Here is a 27,956-nt window from a genome sequence, read left to right as displayed (position 1 = left end):
CAATATTACATTATAATCAAATTATAAATTGCTTCAATACACATTTAAGCTTGATATATAAAGTACACATTATAGCATATATTGTAGTTATATTTGTTGGATATACGAGTACTAATATACTGATATATGTATATAATGTATGTATATATTCTATACAAGCCACTCGATGGCTGGTTTCGAGTGAAGGTGGAGTGTGGTGTGGGTGTGGTCAGGTCACAGGCTGCAAAGCGTCGGGTCCTGGGGCGGTATTGAAGTCACCTCAGGACGTTTGATCATCATGATGCGCTGGAGAAACAATGGAAAATCGCCTTAGTTTGTAGTTAAATATATTTAGTTATTAAGTAATTTATTAATTTTATATTAAACGACTAGCATTAAGTATAATTTGACGTATATCAAGAGAATTACGATTTTGAAGTATGCACGTAAGTAGGTATCTAAATCTTTTGGGGTCGCGATGAAAAGTGCTTATCAAAGGCAAAGACGCGACAAAATTTAAGAAAGGTATTAAAGGACTAAAGAAGATTTAAAACTAAATTGAGTGGCCCAAAGTTCAATGTTTTTTATTTACGTAATTTACCCCTTGAAATCAATCCCAAAAGACTGAAATCAGTAGTCAATTTAGCTTCCACACTTACAGTAGTAAAACTGCCAGGAGTGATGAGCAGCTTGTAGACGATATATAGTGGTATGCAAGAGACGGTGGTGCCGGTCATGACCCAGCCGACGGTGATGGACCACGCCGGGTACTGGTACTCCCCGCCCAGCATCTCCTCGTGGGCCAGCACGGAGAACACGAACAGAACTAGCAGGAATACTGGGCTGTGGGTGGAGAAGATTTACATCAGATAATTGTTAGGTGTACCCAACTGTTATAACGCTTTGAAAGCCTCGTTAAAGAAGGAGTGGTTGTTCAGAAACGAATCAGCAGTAAGAGAAAATATATTTTTTCAGTATTTTAACGTAAAACGTTGCACATAGTTATGAAAAACAATAAAGAATCTACGAATCTTTTACTAATGAGACTTTAAAACATCCTTTCTCAAAAATAAACGTGCTTTACACGAATATTTACTATTTTTTACACGAAACTATTGAAAATGAAGTCCCTAGAGTATTTTGATTATCAAACTGAAACTATACTCATCTAGTTCGGTAACATACTTCTGCACAAAAGTAAACGAATTTCATACCAACACACACCACCCTCCATAGATACCTAACAACCGTCTCATTATATCAACCCACCTGATATAAGACCAGCAGGCTCGCCAGAACCAGCCAGGCGTGTGTCCGAGCATGGTCCTCACATCCTCAGAGAACCGGTCCACGCCGTACACCCAGCAGACGCCGGCCGCTTCAGCGAACACCACGAACAAGATCGCTAACCCTGGACCGTACACGTTGAGCAGGTCTACCAGGTATACGCCACCCTAGAGACAAGAAGAAGATATTAGGTTGCTTAAAGACTTTAAACATAACCCGTTTTTCAAAATCAACAAAATATATTATTGCTATTACTACAATTTTATTGTAATTGTAACTTATAAGTACCCTTAATCATTGATCTTAATTATTTTATATCGAAAATAGTCAATTAGATTTCATGGTGAAAGTGTAGATGTACGGAAATCTACTGCTTTTAATGACACCTCATATTTACAAATACATACTTAATTTTATTTTGAGTATTTACATTTAAAACATTTTCAATCTATTATTAATAAAATTATTTCTTTAATTCATTCCCCTGAAAAGCTTTATTTTGAACCCTAGGTACTTATAAGGTGTGAACTGTAATTAACTATCACAAGAATTCTAGGTTATGATTAGCATATAATATCATATGGCATAATACAATATGAGAATAATAACGAGTATATGTTTTTGGCTTATACATTGATCTCCTTCCTGACCGTTACTGACCGATGAAATACAGGAAGATATTAGTTGGGAAAGTATTTGAAGTAATCGTATTAAATCGTCCTTCGTACGGTTATTACGTCGCTTATATTGATTTATTTTATTAAAGGCTTTATGTTACAAGTTCGGTCATCATGTACACATTCTTTTGCAGGTAAGAGTAGCTACAAGCTGTTTAGAAAATCTGATTCCGTGTCGTGATTTTCTACTGTTGGAATTGTAGAATACACATATATATTAATATACATTTTAAACCTATACTAATAATACAAAATATACGAAAGCAGCTTTGTCTGTCTATCAGTATCTTCTTCATACCTAAACCACTGAACCGATTTGGATGACATTTTATTACAAAGATAGTTTGAGACCCGAGTTAGGACATATGATAGTATTTATTCCGGAAATTCTTTAGGAACGTTAACTACGCGGGTTGAACCCATATAACTAATAGTCCACGCGAACACAGTCGCGAACAAGAGCCAGTTACTTGAAATGTGTTTTTTTTTTGCAAAACACCGAAGCTATGAGTATAAGCAATGACATGGTAACACAGTACCTATTTAAAAACTCATCTACTCCGATCAGTTTTTCATGCTACTAATATCCCGTTGTCGATACTTAAAAGTGGTAAGAAATCACTCCCAATCTCACTAAAGACAACTAACCTCACAATAACAAGTCGGCTTCATAAACACAAGTATAAAAGTACAGGTATTCGATAAATTACAGTAACACGTTATCAGAGGCGAGGGAATGTATTCCGTTGCATTATTCAGAGGCATCACTCAGAGGGATGACCTGGCACTCACTCCACGAGTCAAGATACGCTTTGTTTGTATACCAAGTACTGATTAGTGGTTATAGTGGTGTTGTGAGTCGGCGAAATGGAGTGAAATATTGCTGTTACAAAGTTAGAAGACAATCCGCTGTAATGTTATAAAAAATGGTCTCTATTTTCAAGTGAAACAATTTTTTGATTTGAACTACTCTTTTTCGTGCTCTTTCTATCGAAAATCATACATAATATCATGCGTTTTTCCCATAGGGATAGCCAGAGACAAAAAAATATAACAATATGTATCTCAATTAGTCTGGTATAATTATATTACTTTACAGAAACATAATTTAATATAAAGTGATGCTCGAAAGTAATTCTATTGCAACGATACACGTCAAAGCCGCAAAATCAACACAATACTTATGATTTTCTGAACTACATTTTAAGTAAATCATAAGTACTTATCTGATACAAAACAAAGTAAGATTCGCTTCAAATTTAAAGTAATTTCTGTATTCTATCACCCATAAAACTGCGGTAACGTAAGGTAACACTTTATTTATAGTCTCAAACAGTTTTATTGCTCAAAAATTATCTATTTATTAGTAAACTCACAAATAATGTTGAACCCCATAACTTCATAACAAAACGCCACTAAATTACGTAGGACTACCAATATATTGCACGAGTTACGAGTCAAAGTACGGCACAATCATATTTTGTGCTGACTATGAACGTCGAAGTAATCTCACACTTATCTCCGCAAATGATGGGAGCGGCTCGTCAGTTTTTCTACCGAGGATGGTTTACGAGCTGTCGAGATATTAGGACATTCATTATGTTAATAAAGATTCTAGATCCAGGCGTCTTAGTTTGTGACCTAGATTATAATATTAGGCTTGAAAGCATGCATGATTTTGAGAGAAAATTTAGGACTACCCCGAAATCTAATTTGTGATTAATGTTCAAAAATAATAGTGAGTTATGGTAAGTACATAGTTTGATTCACAAAATATATTTTTAAAATGAAAACTATTGAGCTACGACAAGTCATAAGTTCGATTTCTCAAGTTCGAGTTCGACATGCTCAAAAACAAAAAAATTAAATCTGGAGCCTGAAATGTAGCTTGTTAAGATCTTATATTAGCGCAATATTCAGAAGTTTCAAAGGTTTTTAAGCAAAGTAAATAAAGGTAATTTGTTAGTTCGTGTTTATGAGGAGTTCTGAATGAATCATGTTAAATATTTAAATAATATTAGTGTTTCACATGAACGTTATAACTTTAAAACTTTTTATATACGAGGCTTTAATCTTTTGACTTTTATAGTGTGTTGTAAAAAAAGCTTGTAATTTAGCTTACGTGTTGTTTTACTAAAAAGGTCACGAACAATTTAGCTAAATTCATTTTAAACATTTTAAAAACAAACATTTGCTATATCGTGATAATTTTATTATAATTTCAATTTCTAAAGTATGTTGACTAATTCATGCACGCATTTGAGATATTAAAAAAATATACATATTCGACACAATACATCTGAATTCAGTAAGAAAATGATTTCCATTGCTTTCCTTGGTTTTCTGCTCTTTATGAGATAGCGAAACATGATTAAGTATAACTGTATTTTAATAAAATTGTTTATTGCTACAATACAAGCAATCGCCGATAACTTAGCCATTTGGCTGCCGCTACCTGGTTGAAATTTCTAAATCACAAGAATCTATAACTGAAAAATTTACGTTTTAATACACTTACGTATGTGGTAGTAGGTAGTGCACAGATGTATATGAAGAGCAGTAGGACCGCTACGAACGCTTCACGATGTCTGCCGAGCAGCCGCGGGTACTCGTCACAGAGCGCTGTTGTTACTGCTTCAAGTCCTGTACATAAAAGTAATGACCATAATACCCATGAACTGCTGTAAAAGAGGTAATTAAGTGTTTTTTTTATTAATATAGTAAAAACTGTCAATTGACACGTAACAAACACCGCTGAGCCGAGCCGAGCACCGTTTAAATATTAACTTTTGTTAGCGTTGAGTTTTAGACGAGGTCTGAGTTTCGACTTTAAACTCGGACCACAAGTAAGGTATATTTCCGTCCTTTTAGTGTGAAAGCTAAGAACAACTACTTAATAGCCTAGGACGCCAACGAGTCCGGTAAATAACTTACCCCTCTTTTTCTTATCAAACAGAAAAATCTGAAAGTTTGGTAAAATGGGGAATGTAAATAAAAGAAGAATGTTAAGTTAGTACTCGTTACCAGTCTTCCAATTATGATAAAAACTAAATTTGCTTTACAACAAAGATTTGTCTATTTATAAAGGTAGAGGCTGTGCTAGAGCTAGTAGGTACGCATAAAAAGTAAAACGTATGACCTTTCAGCGGCTTCAGATGCTGCAAGTCGAGTGAAGTTGCTGCATAATGCAACAGTTTTCAGCGACAACTCATGTGTTCATATCTTGTAGAGTCAACACATTGCTACTACGTTTTACTAACGTAAGATGCGGTAATATGTAGATATAATGATTTGTTGTAACCGTCTTGGGAAGATCAAAACGATTGCGTATGCAAGGCAAAATGTTAGCTTGGTTCGGTTTTCAGGTGCGGCAAAATGCTTTTTAAAAAGTGGAATCGTGCTTAATTTTATCTTGAAAACGTGTTGTAAGTAAGTAATAAGGTGGTCCCTGTAATTAACATAAAAAAACGCCCGGAACATTATATGGCTACATAAGCAACTGCAAAAAAAAACAAGGGAGTATTTTCAAAACAAAAACCTATATGGTAAGGCACAACAATTTCTTCATGCTATGACCGTCGGTATTATTAAATACATTTGCTCACCTCCAAAAGTACTGTCAAGTCCGAGCGTGATGAGCATCAAGAAGAATATGATGGCCCAGAAGACGGAGCCGGTCATGGTGGCGATGGCTTCAGGGTACACGATGAACACCAGCCCTGGACCTTCCAGACCTACCTCCTCTATGCTCTTGTGTTGAACATGTGCCATATAACTATAAAAAATACGATATGTTAGGAATCTCAGAGAATGGTTATGTTTTTGAATACACTACCATAGGGTAAAGAACAGGCTTAGCAGTGTACTTACAAGCTACTTCCATATTTTAGGAACTGGTGACAAGTTAAGAACCAATATAACTTAGATTTGTGACATGATTCTCCTAACTTCCTTCTAGAGGAAAGTGCTTATTATTTGGCAAAGTCATCATTGAAATAGGGATTGAAGATGATACAGTTATACCTACACAATATTTACCGAGTACTTTCTGTCTTCAATACGCCAGTGAAAGTAATCACTAGGTACAGGTATTTTTTTATAGGTATGACCTGCAAAATATTCTTTTTAATACTCAACTTACCCAAGCACAGAAAAGATGACAAATCCAGCCAGAAAGCTGGTGAGGCAGTTGATAGATGAGGTGATGAGAGCGTCGCGATAGCAGTTGTTATTGAACTTGTTGTAGCTGGACAACGCCAGGAGGGTGCCAAACCCTGGCCCCAGCGAGAAGAAGATCTGGGAGGCTGCGTCTATCCATACCTAGGGAAAGAAGGTTAGGTTACAGGACCCGAAATAATTACTGTAGTAGTTTTAATCACTCATGTCAAAATACATAAGATGCCTAATGTTATGGCGAGAGTACCGATGATGAAATATGATATTTAAGAAATGGTTGAAGAGAGTTGATTCATGGATTTAGGAAAATATATTTTTTGGTAAGAACACTATCATAAAAAAATATATAAGTTTACTGAAAACCTAATTTAATGTAGTCAAAAGCCGTCTTTGTGTTTAAATTAAGTGGCATTTCACTAATTACCTTTGTTATAAAATTTGCTGAACCAATCATGAAGACAATGAACTTTTTTTTCCCTAAAACGGCACAAACATTTAAACAATTTATGTCAACTAGTAATCAAATCATTAGGTACATACCTTGGAATTCTGCAGTTTATGCCACTCTGGAGTGAGGTAATACCGGATGCCCTCAGTAGCACCTGGTAACGTGACACCTCGTGCCAAGAGGATCAGCAATACAGCGTATGGAGCCAATGCCGTTACCCACACCACCTTGATACACCCAAATATGACAATTATTTCAAGAAAATATTGCAGAGAATGTTTTTTTGGCAGGAATTTAGAGTTATTGGTGAAGATTAATGAATTGTGAACCTGTAACTACTAACAAGCACCCAGCTTGTATTTTTTTGGATTACATCGAAATATTGGTGGTTCAAACCATACATTGCGTATTTTTTTAAGAAATAGACATTGTGATACGATAACGACATAAAAATAGTATATTATTTAGGTTGTTTAGAGGAATTGCGATATGTATAGATGCTCAAACTATACATTTTAACAAAAAAGGGATCTTTAATTTTATCTCCTCAGAAGGTCAAATGATAAATGAGATATGACAGACTTAAAGAAGTGTAAACTTTTCACAACTTAGAAAGCTTTTTTACTTACTCACTGAACTGGATTTTTATGCCCTCCATACGCCCACGATATTAAATTAGACGTTAAGAGTAAGTTGGCTAGGCATTATTACCTAGAAATCTGATTTTTTCATTTTTTTGAATCTGGTTCACTATAGCAAATTAATTATTATCAGGTAGATTTTATTTCCGTTTTATAGTTCCTATACTCGATTTCGCTCGCAAAAGATTCCTGGTATTAAAAAGCGTCTGGATCTTAAATAGTAACAGAATTAACGATAACATGTGTATTTCTCCACGAATTAGCACGATTGCATGGATTGTAATATACTTTCAAAAGTTTTTCTCTATCTTACCTTGCCAGCACTCCTGACTCCCTTCCACAGGGAGAAGTAGACCAGCACGAAGACGCCGAACACGCAGAGCGCCAGCGACGGCTTTATAGGACCCATGTCGTCCAGACCGTTGGACTTGTGTTGTTCCAGGACATTACGTCTGTTGCGATAAAATGGGGACTTAACAAACATACAAAGGGTACTTATGTCAACCAGAATGAAAAATGACTAACGTTTTAATCAAGGATTTAGTCCACGTAGGAAGTCGAACCTATGTCAAAGGGGAGGAGTAGTGTATCGAACTATAACCGATGTTTTTGTATATCCGGGAATGTATTTTTTTAAGTGTAATATGTAAGTCATTACGCATAAAACAGCCTTGATATTTGAAGGAAAATTTCATTAAAATGTGTAATTGTACCAATTAGGTGCCAATTGAAAGACCTAAAATGCTAATTGCTAGTATTAAAGACACGTGTATCCAAGTTTTCACATCACACAATGTTTACTGGTTACGTCTTAATACACAAAATGTTCATCTGCAATCATAGCATCGTAGCATAAATCAGAGGTACTTTGCCAAGTGAAATACAGGCTGTGTAAAGCAAGCAACGAAGAGTCAGTAGTAACCTCGCTTTAGTACGTTTGTTTCAGCATTCATTTTGAACAGTGACAATACACGGTATAGAAGATAAGTAACGCAGGATAAAATGATCTGGTGGTTAGCGGTGGTTAGCAGGGGGTAGCGCGGTCATTCCATCGATGGGTGACCGGTATTTAAGCTCTCCGTGTTCTATGCTCCAATCAGACTGTTCTCAATTAAGATTTCCTCCTGTCGTTAAGCAATGTCGCGGGCCTATCAGGTTGATAGATAACAACAATATCTTGACATTAATTAGGATGACCACATTGACCACGCACTGTAAGATAAAATAAAAAAAAGGTAACGCAACTCACTCAAAGAACTCCTTAGCCGGCGTGGACGCGTTAGGATTATTATGCAACATGGTAATCGGCATGCAGAGCGGCGTGTTCCACTCGTTGTTGCAGCTGGTCCAGGGCAGCACGGAGTTGATCGAGGAGATGGATGCCACCAGGTAGTACACCGCCCAGCCGATGATCGTGTTGTAGTACATGCCCATGTAGATGTCTATCATGCAGATCGCGTAGCCCACACCTGGGAGAAAGGGTCATTAGTTCATGGTAAAATTTTTTAACATAGGTGTTGTGCAAAGCAATGTTGCTTGCAATTTATTAAGTAAGGAAACCAATATAGAAATTTATATTGTATCTAAATTGTTAGTTTTCAAATATTTTCTAATATCGTATTTCGTGAAGGTAGAAGAAAAAAGAAGCACTTGATCGCCAAACTATAAATCCTTTTACTAAAAACGATATTTAATGAGAATCCCATCGACTATTGTAAACGAAAAGTAAACTCTTATTCCATTCAAAACAAACGTCACAAACAAAATTAAACTAAATTTTGTTTTCAACTCGAATCCACACCCTCTAAGTGGCAATGAAACATCATTCATCCAATTACCACCTCACAATAAATCTTGAAACGTTCAAAATTTAATTAATCACCCGTATAGCTTGAGTGCGCCAATTTTCGCGACAAACTTGGCAACTTAGAAATTGGATCCACGCCATCTGTCGGAGGGGTAATCAAATGATATCGTATCGCGTCCGTTAATTAGTTTATCCGCTACGAGATGGCGCGATTCACAATCATAACTCGGATCAACTGTTGAATCGCTCTGATTGTACGGCACAGAAATTGTGGAGTAATATCGTTAGCGATTTACGAGAAGTGTGTACTTGGAGACAAAACGTTGAACATAAATCTAGTTTTAAACTTAGTCATTGTTTATTTTTCAAATGACCACCAGATTCAATTAAATCTCAGACCTATCTAGAGTTTTGACGTCTCTTTATTAATAGCAAACATTTCTGATTTTGAACCTAAAAGATTCGAAGCGACAGTAAATTATTCATGATTCGTTCATTGCCTGTACGAGATGTAGAGACATACTTCAAGAAGAGGGTTTAATTACACCTAATTTCTATTAATACGTGGTAATTAATTAGGTTTAATAAAATCTCTATATATGACACGAAAATATACAAGGATGATTACAACATCAAACGACACCCCTATTTGAAACTGTATTCGTAACTGTTCAAATCATTTTACCACAATACGCAACTCACAACGCATTCCCAATTCACAACATCCTAAAGAAATAAAACCAAACATTCTTCACCATACGTACCGTGTTACAATCGCAATCAATCTACAAATATTGTCATAAAACGCCGCTAGGGGGCGCTGTCGCCGGGGATCGCCGTCAAATGCCTGAGATATGACGGAGGGGTCCTGATAGCGGTGATCTACTAGCTTGCATGACATAAACCAGTCGTAAACGAACACCACTGATAAGTTCTTTTGAAGCCAAGGTCAGTTTTCCCAAATGGTTAATGGTGTTATGAAGTTCAGTGGAGAATTTCGGCCAGGTTCATGAAAATATTGAATCGAGAATGTGTTGTAGGGACTATTATAAACTATTGCTTTAGATGTGTAGTTAGTAACTAGTGCAAAAATTACTTTAGTTGCTTTTTATATATGACTGTTTTACTTATAAACGTCGTGTTAGCTGATTGTTACTTGATTTTCAGTCCTTTTCGCTATAAGAAAATTGATTGAAAGTGACAAAACACTGATAATCAGAGCTCACAGTACGTTTATCAGGAAGAAAGTCTACAATAGGTCTCGTAGAACATTAATTCATTTAAAATCAAGGATATATAAAAGCCCGTAGCCACTATTTGTTATACTAAACTTTAGTATATACTTCCGAGTGGAAATTGAATCATCAATAAATCTTGTACAAGCAGTTTCGTAGCTACAAACTATTTTAATGTTGCATTTAAGGTTCCATATTAATTAAATTAATTATATATATATATTTTTTTTTAATAACCCATATCTGTCCCACTGCAGGGCAAGGGTCTCCTCCCAATCGAGGGGGAGGGGTTAGGCCTTGAGTCCACCACGCTGGCCAAGTGCGGGTTGGGGACTTTGCATGCCCTCAATAAATGTATTAAACAAATTTTAGGTATGCAAGGTTTCCTCACGATGTTTTCCTTCACCGTTGGAGCACGTGATAATTATTTCTAATACACACATAACTTCGAAAAGTCATTGGTGTGTTGCCTCGGATTCGAACCTGCGACCACTTGCGTGGGAGGTGCCAACTTAAACCACTCGGCTATCACTGCTAATCACTATATCACTATTAATTATATTATTTAAGATTAATAATTAATTCATATTTTGTCAGATTTGAGTTGAATACAAATGCAGTACTTGCCTTAAACTTCATTAGGCAATATGAAACGAAAATTGAACATAACGGACACATTATACGGACAGCAAGAGAATGTCCCACCAATTTAATTTCCGCTTATAACACAAATAAAAGCGATTAGCCGTTTTATTTTGAAACATTTAAACCACGTGGCATTATATCGTCCGAAACAGAAAGGTCATTACGAAAATAAATAACGTAACAGAAATATCTAAGAACGTACCTCGTAAAATTAATTTTATTAAAATTCCGTCAGAGAGGAATTCCAAGTGAAAAATTAAAAGTTTCAAACAATTTTCTTAGATATTAATAATTGTGAAAAGTTTTTCGGGAGTTCAGTTTGATGAAGTTGTTTCTTTATTGGTCAAATCATGACAAGTGCAGTACCGAAAGTCTATCGACTCGAGCCAATACGGCACGCAGAGACAATTGGAAAGAACTTGGCTTTTTCTTTAAGTTGCGAACTAAAATGTGACTTTTCTTGTAATGACAAGGTTACAACAGTCGTTATATCGGTTTAATTTAGAAGAATATATTTTTTACAAAGATTAATTGCTGGAAAAGTGTTACATGAAAAGTATGACCATTTTTACTTTCACATCGTTATATTTTTTGAGAATCATTTTTATTAATATAAATTTCATTTAAAATTGAATAAAACCATTATTCAGCACGATTCTTCTGCCGTTAAGTTTTGATTTAAATGGACTTTGCTACAGTTTTACATTTTATGATTTACTGTTAGATAACGTATCTGCATCCAAAGTGTCAGCATATGTTTAAAAAACACCGTTAAAATTTTACCCGGTAAGATTAACCGGTAACTTATACAGATTTTTTGAAACCAGACTTACACTTTTTGGAAGAAAAAAAGTTTAACGAGGTCTTCCTCAATTTTTTGATACCGGTTAAAAGATTTTAAACTTCAATATTTCCATCTACCCGTGGCCTCGAGACGGAATTGAACTGCGAACATCGTCGCAAGTGATCCGCTGTGCAAATATTAGCGATGCGCTTCATACAGCTCTACTCTTGACTCGTGACTAGTAGTGACTTGTTCCCAATGTCAGAGTCACATAAGAATATACTGGTAAGTAGCCGAGCTGTAAACTATATTGAAATTTTGCCGCGATTTCTTTAAAATATCGAGTATGTAGAGCTTTGCGTGAACGAAATATGAAGATGTTTAAATTATATCAACCGAATTGAGAACCTTATACTTTAATTGATTAAATTAAATGAAGGAAGAGCAAAATTCTAATATTTCACGTTTTTATTTCTTTATTTTACCTTAATATGTGGGTTATAGGTAGGTAGGCTGGTAAAAGGCTTTTCATGCGAACTAAAAACTTTTGGTATCGCCATTTATTATTACTGCTAACGTTTAACTGAGTATTTATACAAATAACAGTCTTTAATCACGATGACAGGAATAAAAAAAGACTGAAGACTCATACTAAGTAATTGAATGTCACTTGAAGCTTTTACTATGTCTATCGTAACCCGAAAATCTTCCACAAAACAAAATCACTATTAAAACCTTAAGAGGGTCGAACAGATCGAGAGCACTCAATCAAAAGTCAATGTTCTTGACCGGGTAATGCCGGGTATCATACATTTTAACCAGCCGGCTACACCGCCACCATTTGTCTAAGTTAAAAGCATTGCCTGCTGTATATTTATAAGCTGGTCACACCAATGGACGTGCTTTTATTGGGTTGCCAACAATATGTGTGAGTAGGTTTTAGTGAGCCAATGTTTATTGGGTCAGCTTTTAGTGTTTTCCACAAATTGGTTTACTTGAAGCAAATTAATAAGTGTCCTTGCAGGATTCGTGAATGACATTGTATAAGATGTTATAAACCGTTTTTATTAATGATTCAGTATTACATTCGACGTCTTCGGAGCTATACACGTAATAATCGTTATGAAAATGAAACCATTACTTTTACAATTTGTTGTCTTCTAATTTTGCTACGTGATAAAGATCACATAATAATAAGTTTAGGTATACAAAATAAAAGAAAACATCAAATAAACAAATTAATATTAGAAAATAACAAAACAATCTAAGTTCTTGCCTTAAACTTTTACTCATAACTATCAAAATCAAAATGAACACCAAAATACAAGACTCAATTTCGAGTCTAAAACATTTCATACATTTGATAAAAAAACAACTTTGCTATACAGTACACAATAGTAAACGATTGTCAATACTCAGTACAACCCACGGGAATTATGCCGAGTCCTCCCCATCGACAGCAGTACTGTGGTATATTGTTCACCTAATATCTGTGATTGACGAGAGTCCGATCCGATGTTCAACAATTATCTTGATTGAGACGGTTTGGAGATTAAAGAAAAATATTTTACATTAAAATAATGTATTGGTTTGAAAAATTTAAGTGACTTGTTTTTACGCCCTATATAGACTTTAAATATGTTTGTCAAGCCCGTAAAAAATATATAATGAAATGATATTAAATAAAAAAAATGCTACTTCTATAATTATTATCAAAGAAAATAGAAAATTATCTACCTTCGAAAATGTTAAGTTTTAAACATCGTATCACCTGGACTACAAGGAACAAAAGACCTCCGAATGACCTTTGAATTTGAACCGCCGAATGCACGTGTAGTAAAAAAATGAGAGCAAACCAAGAAGTACCTATTAAAAAGGGCAAAGGTCTCTAAAACGTGTCACAATTCACAAAAGAACAAAACAATATTTACTTTTACAATTATATCGATATTTGTGACCCACAAAGAGGTACTATTCCATTGATTCGACATTTGAGTACAATTATAAACATAAACAAAACATGATTTTTAAGATCAACGTAAACAATTATGTTTGAGACTTTCTACTTCAGTCTTGAAAGTGCGATGGAGGCTGCATTTTAGAGCTGAGAAGTGTGTTCAAAGGCGTTTATCAGGATAAACAGTAAAGAAAGGTAAAAGTTAAGGAAACCCTTGTGCATGTAGGTAATAGCAGAGATTCTTATAATCACTATGTTATTGTGTTTAGTGCAGTAAAAGTCTTAAGTAAAGACGGTTTTGCGATTTCTCTACACGAAGCAAAGTCTTGCTCGGAATTCTTACCAGTACAGCATTACAATTTAAATTTATATATTCTTTCAGCAATCCCACACTAGTAGGCATTTAAAGTTAAAGTTAAAAACATGTAACCATTTAAGCGCCAACCTAATAAAAGTTTAATGAACCTAAAGACAATCTACGGAAACATGACTGAGTGCTACGTACCTTTGAGCGCAGGGCAGATCCTCTTCCATAGCGTGAGGCAGCCACATCGATGGTACTGCCCCAGCGCCAACTCCATGAAGAACAGCGGTAGACCGCCAAATAGCAGCATCACACAGTATGGGATCAGGAAAGCACCTGTATAGAAATGTTACTTTTAAGGAGTGCTACGAAATTGCTACGAAGGTGATGGCGTAGCTAGATTTGTAGAACATGGCTACGTCGTAGCTCGTCGAAGTACTTTCCTATTTTGGATGTTTATTTCGAAGATTCGGTTTGATAAATTATCAAACCGAATCTTTTAGTTTTGTATGAGGTATGAATGACAATAAGACCATGAATATTCGTTATGTTTTTGTGCTTTAACTCTTGGTATAGGTTATGTTTCAGATAAGCATAGGTCTGTACAGACTTCAAACGACCTTAAGAACAGCAATAAATTACTTAAGAATAGAGTATTTAAAATTGTTTGAGCACACCTTTTTTCCTTAATCATAAGCCTTTTTATGAGAAGAGTTAAATTCATTGTAAACTAAATACACATTATTTGATCTCTCAAAGACCAATGCTGATAATCGCTGAAACCTGCAATAAAAGTGCACAAGAGATACTCACCGCCTCCATTTTGATAGCAGATGTAAGGGAAGCGCCACACGTTGCCGAGGTCTACTGCGAACCCCACCACCGCCAGCAGGAACTCCGCCTTCTTGGCCCATGTCTCGCGCTGGCGCTCCGGCGTCAGGGACACCACTACTGAACGAGTCTTCTGTCCCTAGGTATAAGTAAATTTGAGAGGAACTTAAAACATTTTGAAGGCTCTAAAATGTTTTAAGTTCCTCTTAGTCTACCGAGAATCTATGTGAATTGAAGTGATTGCTTGCACCACGATTCAGGCTTGGTACAAGAGTATTTTAGAGGTAACCTTAACATAGCCTTGGTTTTCTTTCATTTACTTTACTAGAGTTTATCGTCACAGTTGATACCTTAGGAAATTACTATGATTAATGTCTAGACTGATACGCTCACCTTTTACGGGATGTTAGCGTAAGCAACTTGTCCAAGAGACCCAGTGTCATTATTTACAATTGTGTACTAAGGTTTTAGGCTGTTTAAGAGATCAGCACAAAACTAGTCGCAGCCACATCCGTGTTTTTATGTTCGTCGTAGTCGCATCTGTGCTTGTTTTGTGGAAAAGTTTTTCCTGAAGATACCCAGTACCTGGGCTGTTAGTAGACCATCAGGTTCTGTGTTGGTACTCACATTGTTGGCGGCAGGTGGGTCGGGCGGAGGTGCGGTGGGCGCGGGCGGCGCGTCCGAGGGCGGCATGTCTGCCGGCTCACACTCGCCGTTGTGCCGCTCCGGCCCGGGGCTCTCGCCCTGGACGAATAGTCACTGTTAGTGATGAATATGAAGCTGGGTGATGATGATGAAGGTTGGTTTGGTGATGATTGCTTGTGAGGAAATGGTAGACCAAAATGATTACTGGTAAATGTTAGGGGTAATACGTACTCATTAGATTGACGAGAACTAATAACTACTTATAAATCTAACAAAGAGTGAGTGAGAAAAAAAACGTAACTGCAATTTTCGACTTATGCTTTATTTATTACAAATGCTGCACCTTTCGATCTATACTCCACTTAGTACAAACCTATTACTGATCGCCATTCAAGATCTCATTTAAAACAAAACTGAGAATTATGAAGTTGATGACCTACATTTTCATTTCTTATACTAAAAATAATTTTATTTCGTTCCAACAATTTGAGTTACCACAAAAGCAACAATTTCAAGTTCAAATTACTCAAGTTAAGCCGAACAAAATTGCATTCCAGAACATTTGAGATACAGAAGGTTTCTTGTAAAAATTCTCATTATTTCTGTTTGTCGAGCATCAAGTCGTAGGAACTGTAAAGCACGTGTTTGTGTGGTGGACAATTTGGCTTGTTTGTCGAGACGTAGCCCGCAAACATTGGCATCCAACACCAGATTGCTTTGCAAATAAAAATAATGAAAATTGACCCTTGTTATAGCTATACGGAGCGCAGAACTCATTATTGACGACGAAATAGAAGATTGCGTGAAGTAAACACCGCGGCTGGGTTTGTGAGGTGATTTCTAAATTATGTGCGCGTTTAAATGTACTTTTTTAAAAAGAATTCCAGGGAAAAACAAGTTTAAATTTTAATGAGAGTTGAAATAAGAGGTCTAATTTGTTATGAATAAAATCGGTATGATATTAGCGCAGTCTAGTTTATTTGAGTTGTTGTCTAACTTATTATCATTAACCAAAGATACGTAGGTACATAAGATGAGAATTTAAAGTATTTTTTTTCGAAATTGAATCATATGCCCGCTGCGGAAAATTTGAAGAAGCTAAGGTAAGAAAAGAAAATAAAAAATTGTATCAAAACAAGATAGCGTTTATACTATGTACAATTTTCAATTCCAAATCACAAAACATAAAGAATAAATTGCCCTACAATTATAACTAGACTCACTTTTAAACCTTAATCGGCACTAACCTCCCCTCAAGATCTGCAACTAAATAAAACCCATTTACCGCATTAGTCGTTTCAATTCCGTCTCTCTTCATTACTGTTGATAGCACATTAGCTCGGAACTCCCCATACACACTGATCTATTGATATATCGTTATATATCGTGAAACATCGTGATATATCGTTATATACGGAGTTAGGGGCCCTCAATCAGTCAGCCATAATTGTCTCAACTAATTAAGAATACCCGTATCGCTCGTCAAACGTAATCCTACGTTTAAAACGTGAAGTGATATACAGATACGTGGATGTATTTGGAGATTGTTAAATTAGATCTTTTTCTAAAGTACATACTATGAAAGTAAAATGAAACCTTTTTCTTAGATTTAGACACAAAACACTCTTATTTAGAGTAGTTTTTTTGCTTTAATCAATTGTGTAGTTTCACGAATGACTACATTAAATTACTTACCTCCGGCTTTTGAGTACATTTAGCGGTATTTTATCTATTCAATAACTTTTTTTTGTATGAGTTTTAAAGCTATTGAATAGATAAACTGCCGCTAAATGTGCCTCAGAAACCGGGGGTGAGAGAGACTAACAGATCTCAGATCTCAGACTAACAGATATCAGAACAGAACAGATGAACAGATCTATGATTATCATGTTCAAGAGGGTAGGTAAAACAAAACAATAACGAAAATCTAATAGCACTTTGCCTAACCCGGGAATTTAACCCTGTCCAAGCATTATTAATTATATTCTCATACGCTACGACACAATTACTCTAACAGAGTTTTACTGGACATTGGATAATATTTATGAATAAAATAGTCGAATAAGTGTGATAGTATTAGGTCGGGGAAAAAGTATTTTTTCATTATAGTATGTATGAAATTGTAATAAAACCTTTTCTCTACACAAAAACCTCGATATTTGGGTACCTCACGAGCTAACTGAAAGAAGCCTAATGAACCGTGTGCTCATTTGTGATTCTTGAAGCCAAAGAGATTTTATTACAAATTCAAACATACTATAATGCGAAAAAAAAAATTCCCCAACCTAATATATGTATAAAACTCTTCGTAGATTAAAAAACTATGTTAAAATAAAATGCTTCAAGAACAGTCGTCATCACATGACAATGTTCATTAGTTTTATAACTAACAGTATTTGCATGTTAACTACTTAATTAATAAGTGAACTACGTACCAACATACTTCAGTATACATTCCTGTATTCAGTTCATTCACATTGTGTCATGGAATACAGTAAGTTAACTAGCTGTTGCCCACAGTTCTGCCCGCGATAAAGATCGGTATAATAATCTATGTTTTCTATCACACTGCCAATTGTCCAAATCAGTTCTGCGGTTTTCACGTGAAACAAGAACAAACGAACACACATTCATGTTAGATCTAAGAATATTAGATAGAGATTAATGTCTTGTCGTTAAGTGCGAATTAGACATATTTTAAAGAACTGTTTGGAATTTTCAAGCATGCCAGGTTTCATTGCGATGAGCTTTTTTCCGTTAGTACAATAAACACATACATATGTTTGCACATACAAATCCTTGCCCATTTCCGTAGGAGGCAAATGGAGACCACTCGTCAATCACTTCTTAAGTACACTACACTAAAAATCATCCACTCAATCGTATTCTTTAAACAATAAAAGCCTCCTCATACGCCCAAATTACACATTAAACGATTACTGTTTACGTATTTAAGTCTAAGTTATGGGACCGGCCAGTTTATAGCCAATAAACTTGTTATAACTCATAAAACACTTTTGTTGTGCTTTGCATTTTACTTTTAAACGGCGTCGTTTCAATTTTACATATTGGGATACATTTTATCTGATATAAGAATGTTTAGTACTTCCTTGACTTAAACTTGAAGGTAGTTTTTGTGGTTTAGATGTGGAGTATTTATGCTGAATCGAACCGACGACTCTGGTAGTTCGTGCTTAACTCTACCATTACTGACTAATTAGGAACAACATTACTATAAATGTCACTACGGTAAAGTTTCTCGTTGCGTTCGCGTTAAACTAGAAACAACGGAAGGGATTTTTAGGTAGTTTTTACTAACAGATTCTCGAGGAAGGTATATTTTGTTTAGGGTGGTACATAATTTGTTAGAGCTCACTAGCGGCGTAATCCTTACTATAATATGACAACCCAAATAAAGATTGTAATGGCTTCAGGAATAGCACAAAACTTAGTACTTAGAAAAAAATATGTACTTAAATTATTTTTTATAAAACCTAAAAAACCAGACATCAGTCTCTAAAACACTGATAGCTATTTCAAACATAGTAAAAATGTAAAAGTTGAAGAAATAAGCTTAACTGTACTAAATAAATCAACCATTTTAATAAAATTCCTTTAAAAAAATTAAATCAATCTGAATATTTATAGTGTTAATTTATAAAAACAAAATGGCGGCTGTTTGTTTAGCGATGATACTTTTTGTTTGACTCGTTTCATTGTTCAGGTATTTGATTGGAAAGTTTGAGTGAAGTTTAATGGATTAGATTACCGGGAATCTTGACTTATCCTTGTTATACGGAAGGTGTATTTTGTTAAAATAAAACCATTTATTGATGTTGAGAATCACGTATTGTTCTGACAGGATTTGGGTGGTTCTTTCCCAACTTAATTTTTTTCTAAAATGTAACCTATATTTGCCTTCGATAATTAAACTGATAACTGATGAAATTTTGCATGATGATTTCATGCAAAATTTCGCAAATTTTGCATGAAATCATCATGCAAAATTTCACCAAATTGGACGTAAATCGTAGCCTTAAAACTATACAAATTTTAATAGCGATAGATACTTTTGTATTTACCATATTCGTATTAAATGCATAGGAAATTAATTTAAATCCTGACAATTGGACCCATTTTATAAAAACCAATTTTTATTCAATTTAGCAAGTATTCAAAAAATCTTTTATAATAAATCATTATAAATCTACAAATCAAACTCTTGTGGACTAGAAATCAGAAATTATAGTACATTTTCTCTCATGCATTGCACCCTATAGCAACACGTCCAAACAATTCAGTAGTAGGTACAAAAACTCGTCGAACTGTGATTTGTCCCGGTGGCGGCGCGCTGGCATTCTGCGGTAATTGCGTCCACACTTTCATTCTGTTTGCTGACGGTTTTTGCCCCACACTAATGCTCAACTTTAAATCTGAGTTAAAGTTGAGCATTAGTACTGATGTCTGGTTTTTTAGGTTTTATAAAAAATAATTTAAGTACATATTTTTTTCTAAGTACTAAGTTTTGTGCTATTCCTGAAGCCATTACAATCTTTATTTGGGTTGTCATATTATAGTAAGGATTACGCCGCTAGTGAGCTCTAACAAATTATGTACCACCCTAAACAAGCATTAGTTAGTTTAAGTTCTGTACTGTATAATATATTATGTTTCTTAATTTAAAAAAAAAAAAAAAAAAAAAAAAAAAAAAAATTATATTAGTATGATGGACAACCTAGATTATGACCATAGAAAGCTCTCGTTAGTCCTTCAGATAAAATACCTGAAGACTGAAACTTCAATAAACAGAAAAGAAAAATCATGTTTGTTACTGTTACTGGAGTTTAGAGTGTTAAAATTTTTTATAATGAACCTGGACTGAAATTTATCTGGACTTCAATTTTGGGAATAAAATTCAGTTAACTTACTTATAACATCATTTTTAGTTGAAATCATAGTCAACGTCCGTTTGTCAATAAAGTAGATTTTTGCGTTTTCCTAATCCTGTTTTTTTGTTAGTTTTAATTTCAGGCAAATGCGTTATAATTATGTTTCATTGAATTTCTAGTTTTATTTAACACATCTTAAATGCGAACATGGTATTCTTTTGTCATTTCCCAATGTATTTTCTTTTATAATAATATACTTGAAAATCAACTCCAGGGTTTTTTAGTTTGTCAACCGTTAAACTAAACATATACATAAGATACTGCTCTAAATTATCGTATATGGCTTCATACACAAGACCGAAGTCCCGCGCGTCCCTCATGCCTTGCACCATAGTTAGGCTCCCAGCAATGCGGGGCACGGAGGCCCGAGGTATGCGACATACCGCCGCTACTATGTCGCTTTGAGCCACAACACTGCTCTAATCAACTTGGATATGTTGCTAACTAGTTTTTAAAGCTATTGACTGTTTGACCTTGAGTTTAGGTTGGATAAGTATTTGAAGGAAATAGGGTTAAATGTTTTTGTTTTATTAAGGTGCCGAACACATTGCCGGACGGTATGCGTTCTGCGTTAAGACTTCATAGTTGAACGTGCTTTCAAGTTGGTTCGCCTTGGTCTAACCGCTATAGATTCTAAAACATCGCATATAATACATATATTCAACGCGCTTCGCAGAACTCGGAACTCGATAGACGATCAACAGGAGGATTTTATTTTTTGTTTGTGTATCAATCACAATGAAGAGGAAAGAACAGTAGGTATCCATAAATCTATTGTCGTTTGACCGGATTTAAAACCAACTAAACTGAAGTGTCCGAGAAATCTATTGCTGATTTAAAACATTTGATATTAAGTTTCCGTCAGTAAAGCAAATGTAACTGAGGGAAAAAGAACCACACTCGGCCAGCACGGTGGACTCAAGGCCCAAACCCATCCTCATCCCGGGAGGAGACTCTTGTCCAGCAGTGGGACAACAATTTAAATTTATTAACATACTTTACCAAACGAGATCCGCTGAATATTCCCGTATGATACGATATTCAACTTCAATTGCTGTAGGTCATGTCCTCACCTACAGACACTAAAGTCCTAGGTAGAAACTTGTTCGATCTAGCTAAACGAAGTTACAAGTATATTCAAGTTAGCAGGAGTGAGGAGTATGAGCGGTCGGTGAGCTTACGTGAACTTGACCTTAATATTACGAACATGCACACATACATAAGTGTATGTACCTGAATTATAAAAGATGCTTTTTCATAGATAATGTATGTAAGCATATTTAGCAGTAGGTGTAGTTATCTGAATAATCATAATCACGCTGGACATTTGTGTAAAGAACGGCGATCGCAAGGTAAAATTTGTACCAAATAGGTTCCTACTAAAGTCATGCAATTTTTATGGATACTAATAAAAAACAATATTCCTATTTTCAAGAATTAACGCTGGTGCGGCAAAGTAATTGTTGGACGCCTTGCATTCCCAGAATTGTGAAAAAAACAGGTAGGCATGAAATTTAAATTTGTTTTCCTCGGGTTGTTTTAATACAGTTGTAGATTTCTAAAATACGTCGCGTCGCTCCGAAAGGTTCCGGAAAGTCTGGAATGTGTTCTTTGAGAAACCATAACTTGTAGAGCAATTTAGTAAATGCTTTAGCTGTTGGAAAGTCAGTAAGAAGAGTAAGATATGTGCCTATTTGAACCCACGACTTCTAAACTAACTTACTACCAGCACTTATAACAATCACCAAAAAACCATAATTGTAATTCTTAAAACAGTTCAATTCCACTGAGTGACGATCAAGCTAATTGTTCGTAGTTCGACGTACTCTCGTCGAATCACACGCTTCACGTTAATTTTTCATTAACTCAGTGAAATGTAGTTGAATGGCCGCGCACGTACGTATATTACAGAACATGACATGCAAATGTATCAATGTTAATTTGTTACTATTTATAGGGATAATGACCTTCGGATTATTCTTGGATAAAGTATAATAATGTTCTCTTTGGATAAAATATTTCATAGCTATATTATGGTGACATAATTTCATTGGGCAAGCCGACTGTGCAGGAATTTTGTATATAAAGTCCTATCGTATGCACAATTAACAAGTACGATTTTGTAACAATGTGCACAATACAGGTAACTTCGCTATTCCATCACTCTCATAGCCAGGTGAGACGGATAAATGACACGAACAGTAAGAGGTCAGGCGCTGGACCGACGGCTTTACGTGTTCTCCTAGCTTTGCGCATGGACATCTGCGAACTCAATTTCTTGACTCTGGCCAATCACTAATAATTTCTAGCCCATCATAGGTCTCTTATCCCAAACCTCTGCATAGCAGTCTGTTGCTTATGGAATAATTGCGAACATGGGATTTGAAAACATTCTAATAAAATAATTATCTTTGTTGCAGACATCTGCAATTTTGTTCTCATCGTATTTTGCTGCCTGTCGTGTAAATCGTTTGTGATGCGTACGACAGATTATCATATCGACGATATAACGTGTTGCGTAAGCAGATTATAATGAAATAATCCGCGGATGCCAAAATAAAGCTCCACTCTCCTTGCTTTGCGATTTATTTCAATGTGTATTGTTTTTTTTGCAAGCACATCATATTTGTTTCGCCTTTTTTTATTTTACCAATTTAGGAGTAAGGCACTTCCTATAACAGGTTATATGTTGAGTTAAATAAGTGATGGAAGAGTGCACAGAATAAAATTATAGTTCTTTATCGGCATTCCCAAATACATTGATCATCACCAATAGGCCTATAATATATTTACTATCTAATTTTAGTGTTATGGGCCAAAACTATTTTTTGGTATTCGTTATCCATTGCTGACTTGTAACAGGACAAACATAACAACAGACAAATCTTTATACACCTGTTTTTCAGTAACAGCTAACAATTTAATCTCAAAAATTCTTCACCGGCTTATTACTTTACATAACTTTAGTAAACGTCCATGACATTTAACAGGCCTTCCTGGCCGGCTCAGCTATTTTGTGTGACAAAAAAAAACGTTTAAAAACAAAAGGCGGGACTTTGAAACTGTTTAAAAAAGGAATGTGTTCTCTTTGTTCTTTGTTTTGTGCCAGTATTTTTCTCTTTTGTTACAAGCGAAGTTATTTTGGCTTAATTTCACTAAACTGTACACCTTAGTTCGTTTGCCTTTTTTCTTTATTACCTTTTAATGAAATTCGATGTGATTTATTTGAGTTCTATCCGATCGTTACTTATCCTGTTTTGTTTCGATAACAATGGATGTCAGTCAAAATTATAAGTTTTGAGTTTTGACATTTAAGAAGTCGGATATAAATAGCTGTTTTGGTGAATGAAGTTCATCATTATTTCGAATATTCTGTAATATCTTGATTATCTGCCGCTGTGGTCAGAGCGCACTGTGTGTGACTATCGGTCATAAAGTTTTGGGTTCGATTACCTAGTCAGGTAAAATGTAACTTGCTTATTCTTATTTAGCTCGAATTTTGAGAATATTTTGCCCGCTCTATAGGCATTAACTATCATTGTAACCGGCCAACCGGGGGTGTATTTCATATAACTCTCTACACCTTTGAGTAGTAACTAAAGTATTATAAAGTAAGGGATAATATAAAATACTTTACCAAAGATCTTTGTTGTCTTAGCAACGTTATCATTGAGTGAAGATGTGGCCGTTGTGCAATATGAGAGCGTGAACGCGTGTGCAATTGTTCGGATATCTGATATCTTCGATTGGTGATTATTTCTTATGATTGAACTCGAATACCTACTACAGATCAAATGTACTTGCGAGTATAGACGCGCAGTTTATGCTACGTGAATAAAATATTGTTATAGTACAAAATACTCCTAAATATCATAACTTATAAACTCTCGCGTTGCATGTTTAATATATAATAGGATACGGGAATTAACGCGAACACGCATTTTACCGCCGTCTCATGTGGGTTCGAACCCACAACATCCCGACGCAATGGAAGCGGTGTGGCGACCTAAACCACTGCGTCACGGCGTTGCCGTTGGTTGCACTCGCCGTGATTGCAGGCAGACTACGGCGAGTGCAACCCGCGCCGAAACGTTAGGCATTTTAAGGTAATATGCGTGTTCGCGTTAATTCCCGTATTAAAAAAACGTATTTTTTTATAATGTATCTACATTTTACCGGATATATCAGCGTAATATTAAAATACAGTAGATACATACTAGTAGATAGGTATTAGGTATGTTTTCTTATTAAAACTTCAGAGTCCCGTGTTAGGCAGCTGAAAGACTCGGTACTTAGTGATAAGGGGCCGCTTTTCAACTATTTGTCGAGGTTTTGAGTTTCAAACTGTTTATCGTGAGTCCTTGAAGAAAACTCCCAGATTTCGTTACTTTACTTAAAATTTTTATTTAAAAATTTCACTTTGGCCCCTTTTTAATTAAAGTCTACCTACTAGTTAATCCGTGCGGCTCTGCTCGTGTGTAATTTGGGTTAAATCAAAAACTGTATTTTGGGAAATAATTAGAAGTAATTAAAAGTAGTTTAATTATGTTTCATCAAGTGCCTTCAAATATCGCGACGCTACATTTCGTGAAATTCGGTTAAGTAACTTAACTGTTAGAGCATAAGCGATATAAAGACATTTTTACACATCTATAATATCAGTAGCAATGGACTATGCTTTTGTTATTCTGAAGTACAATAATTATTTTTGCGTAAAATAATAGTCATATATCCTCACAAATCTTTGCTATGTAATATTAAATAGTAAGCAAAGTCTAAGACAGTGTTTTGGAGAGAAAAAGGATGGAACTCTCTTCTTTTCAGAAGATTACAGACAGTTTCCGTTGTGGAGTATGACAAAGGTAATAACAAGCGTATGATGTAACAACGGGAAGGAAAAATACATGCGGAGTTCTATTCCCCGGCTATTTAAAATGATATGAAGGTTTCTGTACAAATAATTTTGTTAGTCGTGAATATGGGTCTTTATATAGCTTGCCCTCTATAAAATATAATTGGTGGATAGGTAAATTAATATACTTCCGTGCAAAGTTAAAATTATGTGAATGTGGACCATAGATAGTGGACCTGGGTATATTTTGTGACCGTGATTTGTTTAAATTCATTTTTATTATAAGTTGTGCGTAAACTAGTGTCCGTGCGGCTCTTAGTTTCATATTTGATCCTTTCTCATTTGTAATGCTAGCCGTGAGGCGGATTGGGTTCTTCAAAAAATATTTGTGTGATATGAGTTGTCCAAATATTTCCGTTTTGTAAAACTGCAAAGACTAAAGAAATAAAACATACTAAAAATAAAGTTTTTCAAGTCAGGTTTTAGTAGCGATGTGCCTGTAACCAGCCGTCGGCGTGGAGCCTGCAGGCTGTATTTACTCTCCGACTGACTGAGTTGAGCCGCTTGAACTTTATATGAACTGCTCCTGACGTATCACAAGTGGCTCGTGTTCTGTCTTTACCGTCGGTTCGACTCCTAACTACGTCATTGTTGATTTTATAGGAATTATTAAATGTCTTTTAACTATAAAATAATAAGTATTTATATGAATAAGGTGGTTCTTTCTATGTATTGGACTTATCCCACATAGAATTACGCCGGCTCAGCATGTTTTAATTCTCAAAAACGTGCTGTAAAGTCAAAGAGTCTGCCTGTTTCTTCTGTGTCGGTTTCCGTGCAGTAAACTTAAAAAAATATGGATTTTAATTGGTTTTCAATCACATTGTGAAGCAACAGTAAAACTGCAGTATTTTAAGACTTAAAGTGCAATATTAGTGGCAGCACCACTAAGACCCACCGTCGCTGTCGTTAAACTAACACCACTAATAAAATGTTGCTTGTGCACATGAAACAATACATGGACTAAGTATTTTCAATCTTACTCACTACATATTATAAATGCGAAAGTTTGTATGTATGGATGGATGTACATATGTTTGTTACTCTTTCACGAAAAAACTACTGGTCGGATTATAAAGAAATTTGGTCCACTGATAGCTTATAGCTATGATTACAACTTGGGATACTTTTTACCTCGGGAAATCTTTTCTCGCAGATGAAGTTGCGGGTAAAAGCTAGTATTACATGAAAGTAATGTTGTAGTATAGTATATGTTGTGTTATACTCATAGTAGTAGTATTTACTGTTAATTAAGAACATGTTAAATCATTTTAATACGCTTATCACGTGTATCGTATCATTCATTTCCTAGTAAAGTTCGATTTAACCTTGAACATCATTAGAAGATTCCTACTCTTTCGCTAATTACTGTGTTCGTAATAGTATTACGACACAGGTGGTTGCCTACAGACGAAATAATCTCATAATCACTCTGTAGGAAGGCTTTGTAGTTTTGTAAAGTACCCGAATGATGGAAGAAAGTCATTAGATTTATTTTTGAAATCTAATTAGGGAACTTTACTTTTAATTACTGTGAAGTGTGGTAGTTTTTAATTGTCGAGTGCGTTTAAAGAGTTTCTTAAAATGAAAAACGTCCGTAGTTAGATTTCAAATCCAGATGGATTGATAAAAAGTTATAAAAAATACACGAAATTCTTAATTATTTTCCCTTACAGGAGTACAGGAGAGTTCAGTCTCTACAAATAATCTTAATCGATATTTTAACAAGACATTTTTCGAAAAATTGTAACTCAAGCATATAAATAATTAAATACTTAATATCCTGCGTTTTTAGTTTCAATGAATATTTTCAGTTTCCACAGTTTTAATAAGGAATATTTGGGTGAAGATTACAGTTTTCTTTCAGCCATGACCCGCCGCTTTCAAAAGTTTTCACATTTCAATGGTTAAAAGAAAGTTCTTAAACTCAACTTATATGACACATTCTAAAGTTTACTTTCGAAAAAGCTTCTCATAGCGAGTGCTTTAAAGTCAAACACTTGTACTTTGTCAAGTATTTGATGATTTCGTCGCTTTAGTAATATTAATGAGTATTTTAAGAAAAAAAGATCAAATGTAAAAGAATAAGAGGCTTTTAAAACTAGGAACTTATAGAGAATTTTATTAACTTTAAGGTAGCTCTTGAATACTCTTTATTTTGTAATAAAAGTACCCACCTTAAGATAAACTTTGTTTATGGCAAAATTTGAGTATAATGTTGAAATTGTTATGGCGTTTTGATATTGGACTCGCTGGTTTAACGTATTTAGCAGACATCATAGTTTAATGTTAGTATCATAATTACTATTTAATTTGCTTGAAAGCGGGTAGAATGTAATAAAATTTATTAAATAGGCGCTTCGAGAAGTTGCTGGAAATTGGACTACAAAATTTAAATAGGCAAAGAAACCGGTCACCTTTAAAAAAACCTATTCCTACCAAAATTGTTCAGAAAAATTCGCAAAAATCTGTCAAGGAACTGCAAATCCCTACAAACCTATAAAATTTTCAGAAAATACTTTTAAAAATAATTCAATAGCTCAAATCTTACCTTCTGTTTGAGTAGACGTCAGCGTTCCGGCGACAGCACTCGCATATCGAACTTGAGAAGAGCTGCCATGTCGTGTGCGGTGTGTGGTGTGCGCGCTGCCACTGGCACCAGGCTGACACCGGGCTGCG

The 27,956-nt window shown here is 35.2% G+C and overlaps 1 protein-coding gene across 1 annotated transcript; it reads right to left on the bottom strand.

Moving 5' to 3' along the window:
- Window positions 1-89: 89 nt before the first annotated feature.
- SerT (Serotonin transporter) lies at window positions 90-27,956 on the bottom strand. The gene is made up of 13 exons (XM_076121585.1): window positions 27,829-27,956; window positions 15,399-15,515; window positions 14,754-14,910; window positions 14,142-14,276; window positions 8,458-8,677; window positions 7,522-7,660; window positions 6,660-6,794; window positions 6,085-6,263; window positions 5,549-5,718; window positions 4,462-4,586; window positions 1,249-1,433; window positions 639-822; window positions 90-285 (listed from the first exon to the last, which is right to left on the bottom strand). The coding sequence occupies exons 2-13, from the start codon at window positions 15,462-15,464 to the stop codon at window positions 214-216; spliced, it is 1,767 nt and encodes a 588-aa protein (XP_075977700.1). The 5' UTR covers window positions 15,465-15,515; window positions 27,829-27,956; the 3' UTR covers window positions 90-213.

The sequence above is a fragment of the Anticarsia gemmatalis genome, chromosome 13 (genome assembly GCF_050436995.1).
Source record: "Anticarsia gemmatalis isolate Benzon Research Colony breed Stoneville strain chromosome 13, ilAntGemm2 primary, whole genome shotgun sequence".
NCBI classification, from domain to species: Eukaryota; Metazoa; Arthropoda; class Insecta; order Lepidoptera; family Erebidae; genus Anticarsia; species Anticarsia gemmatalis.
Note: the sequence above shows the minus strand (reverse complement) of the source record. Positions and strands in the feature narration are given on the sequence as shown.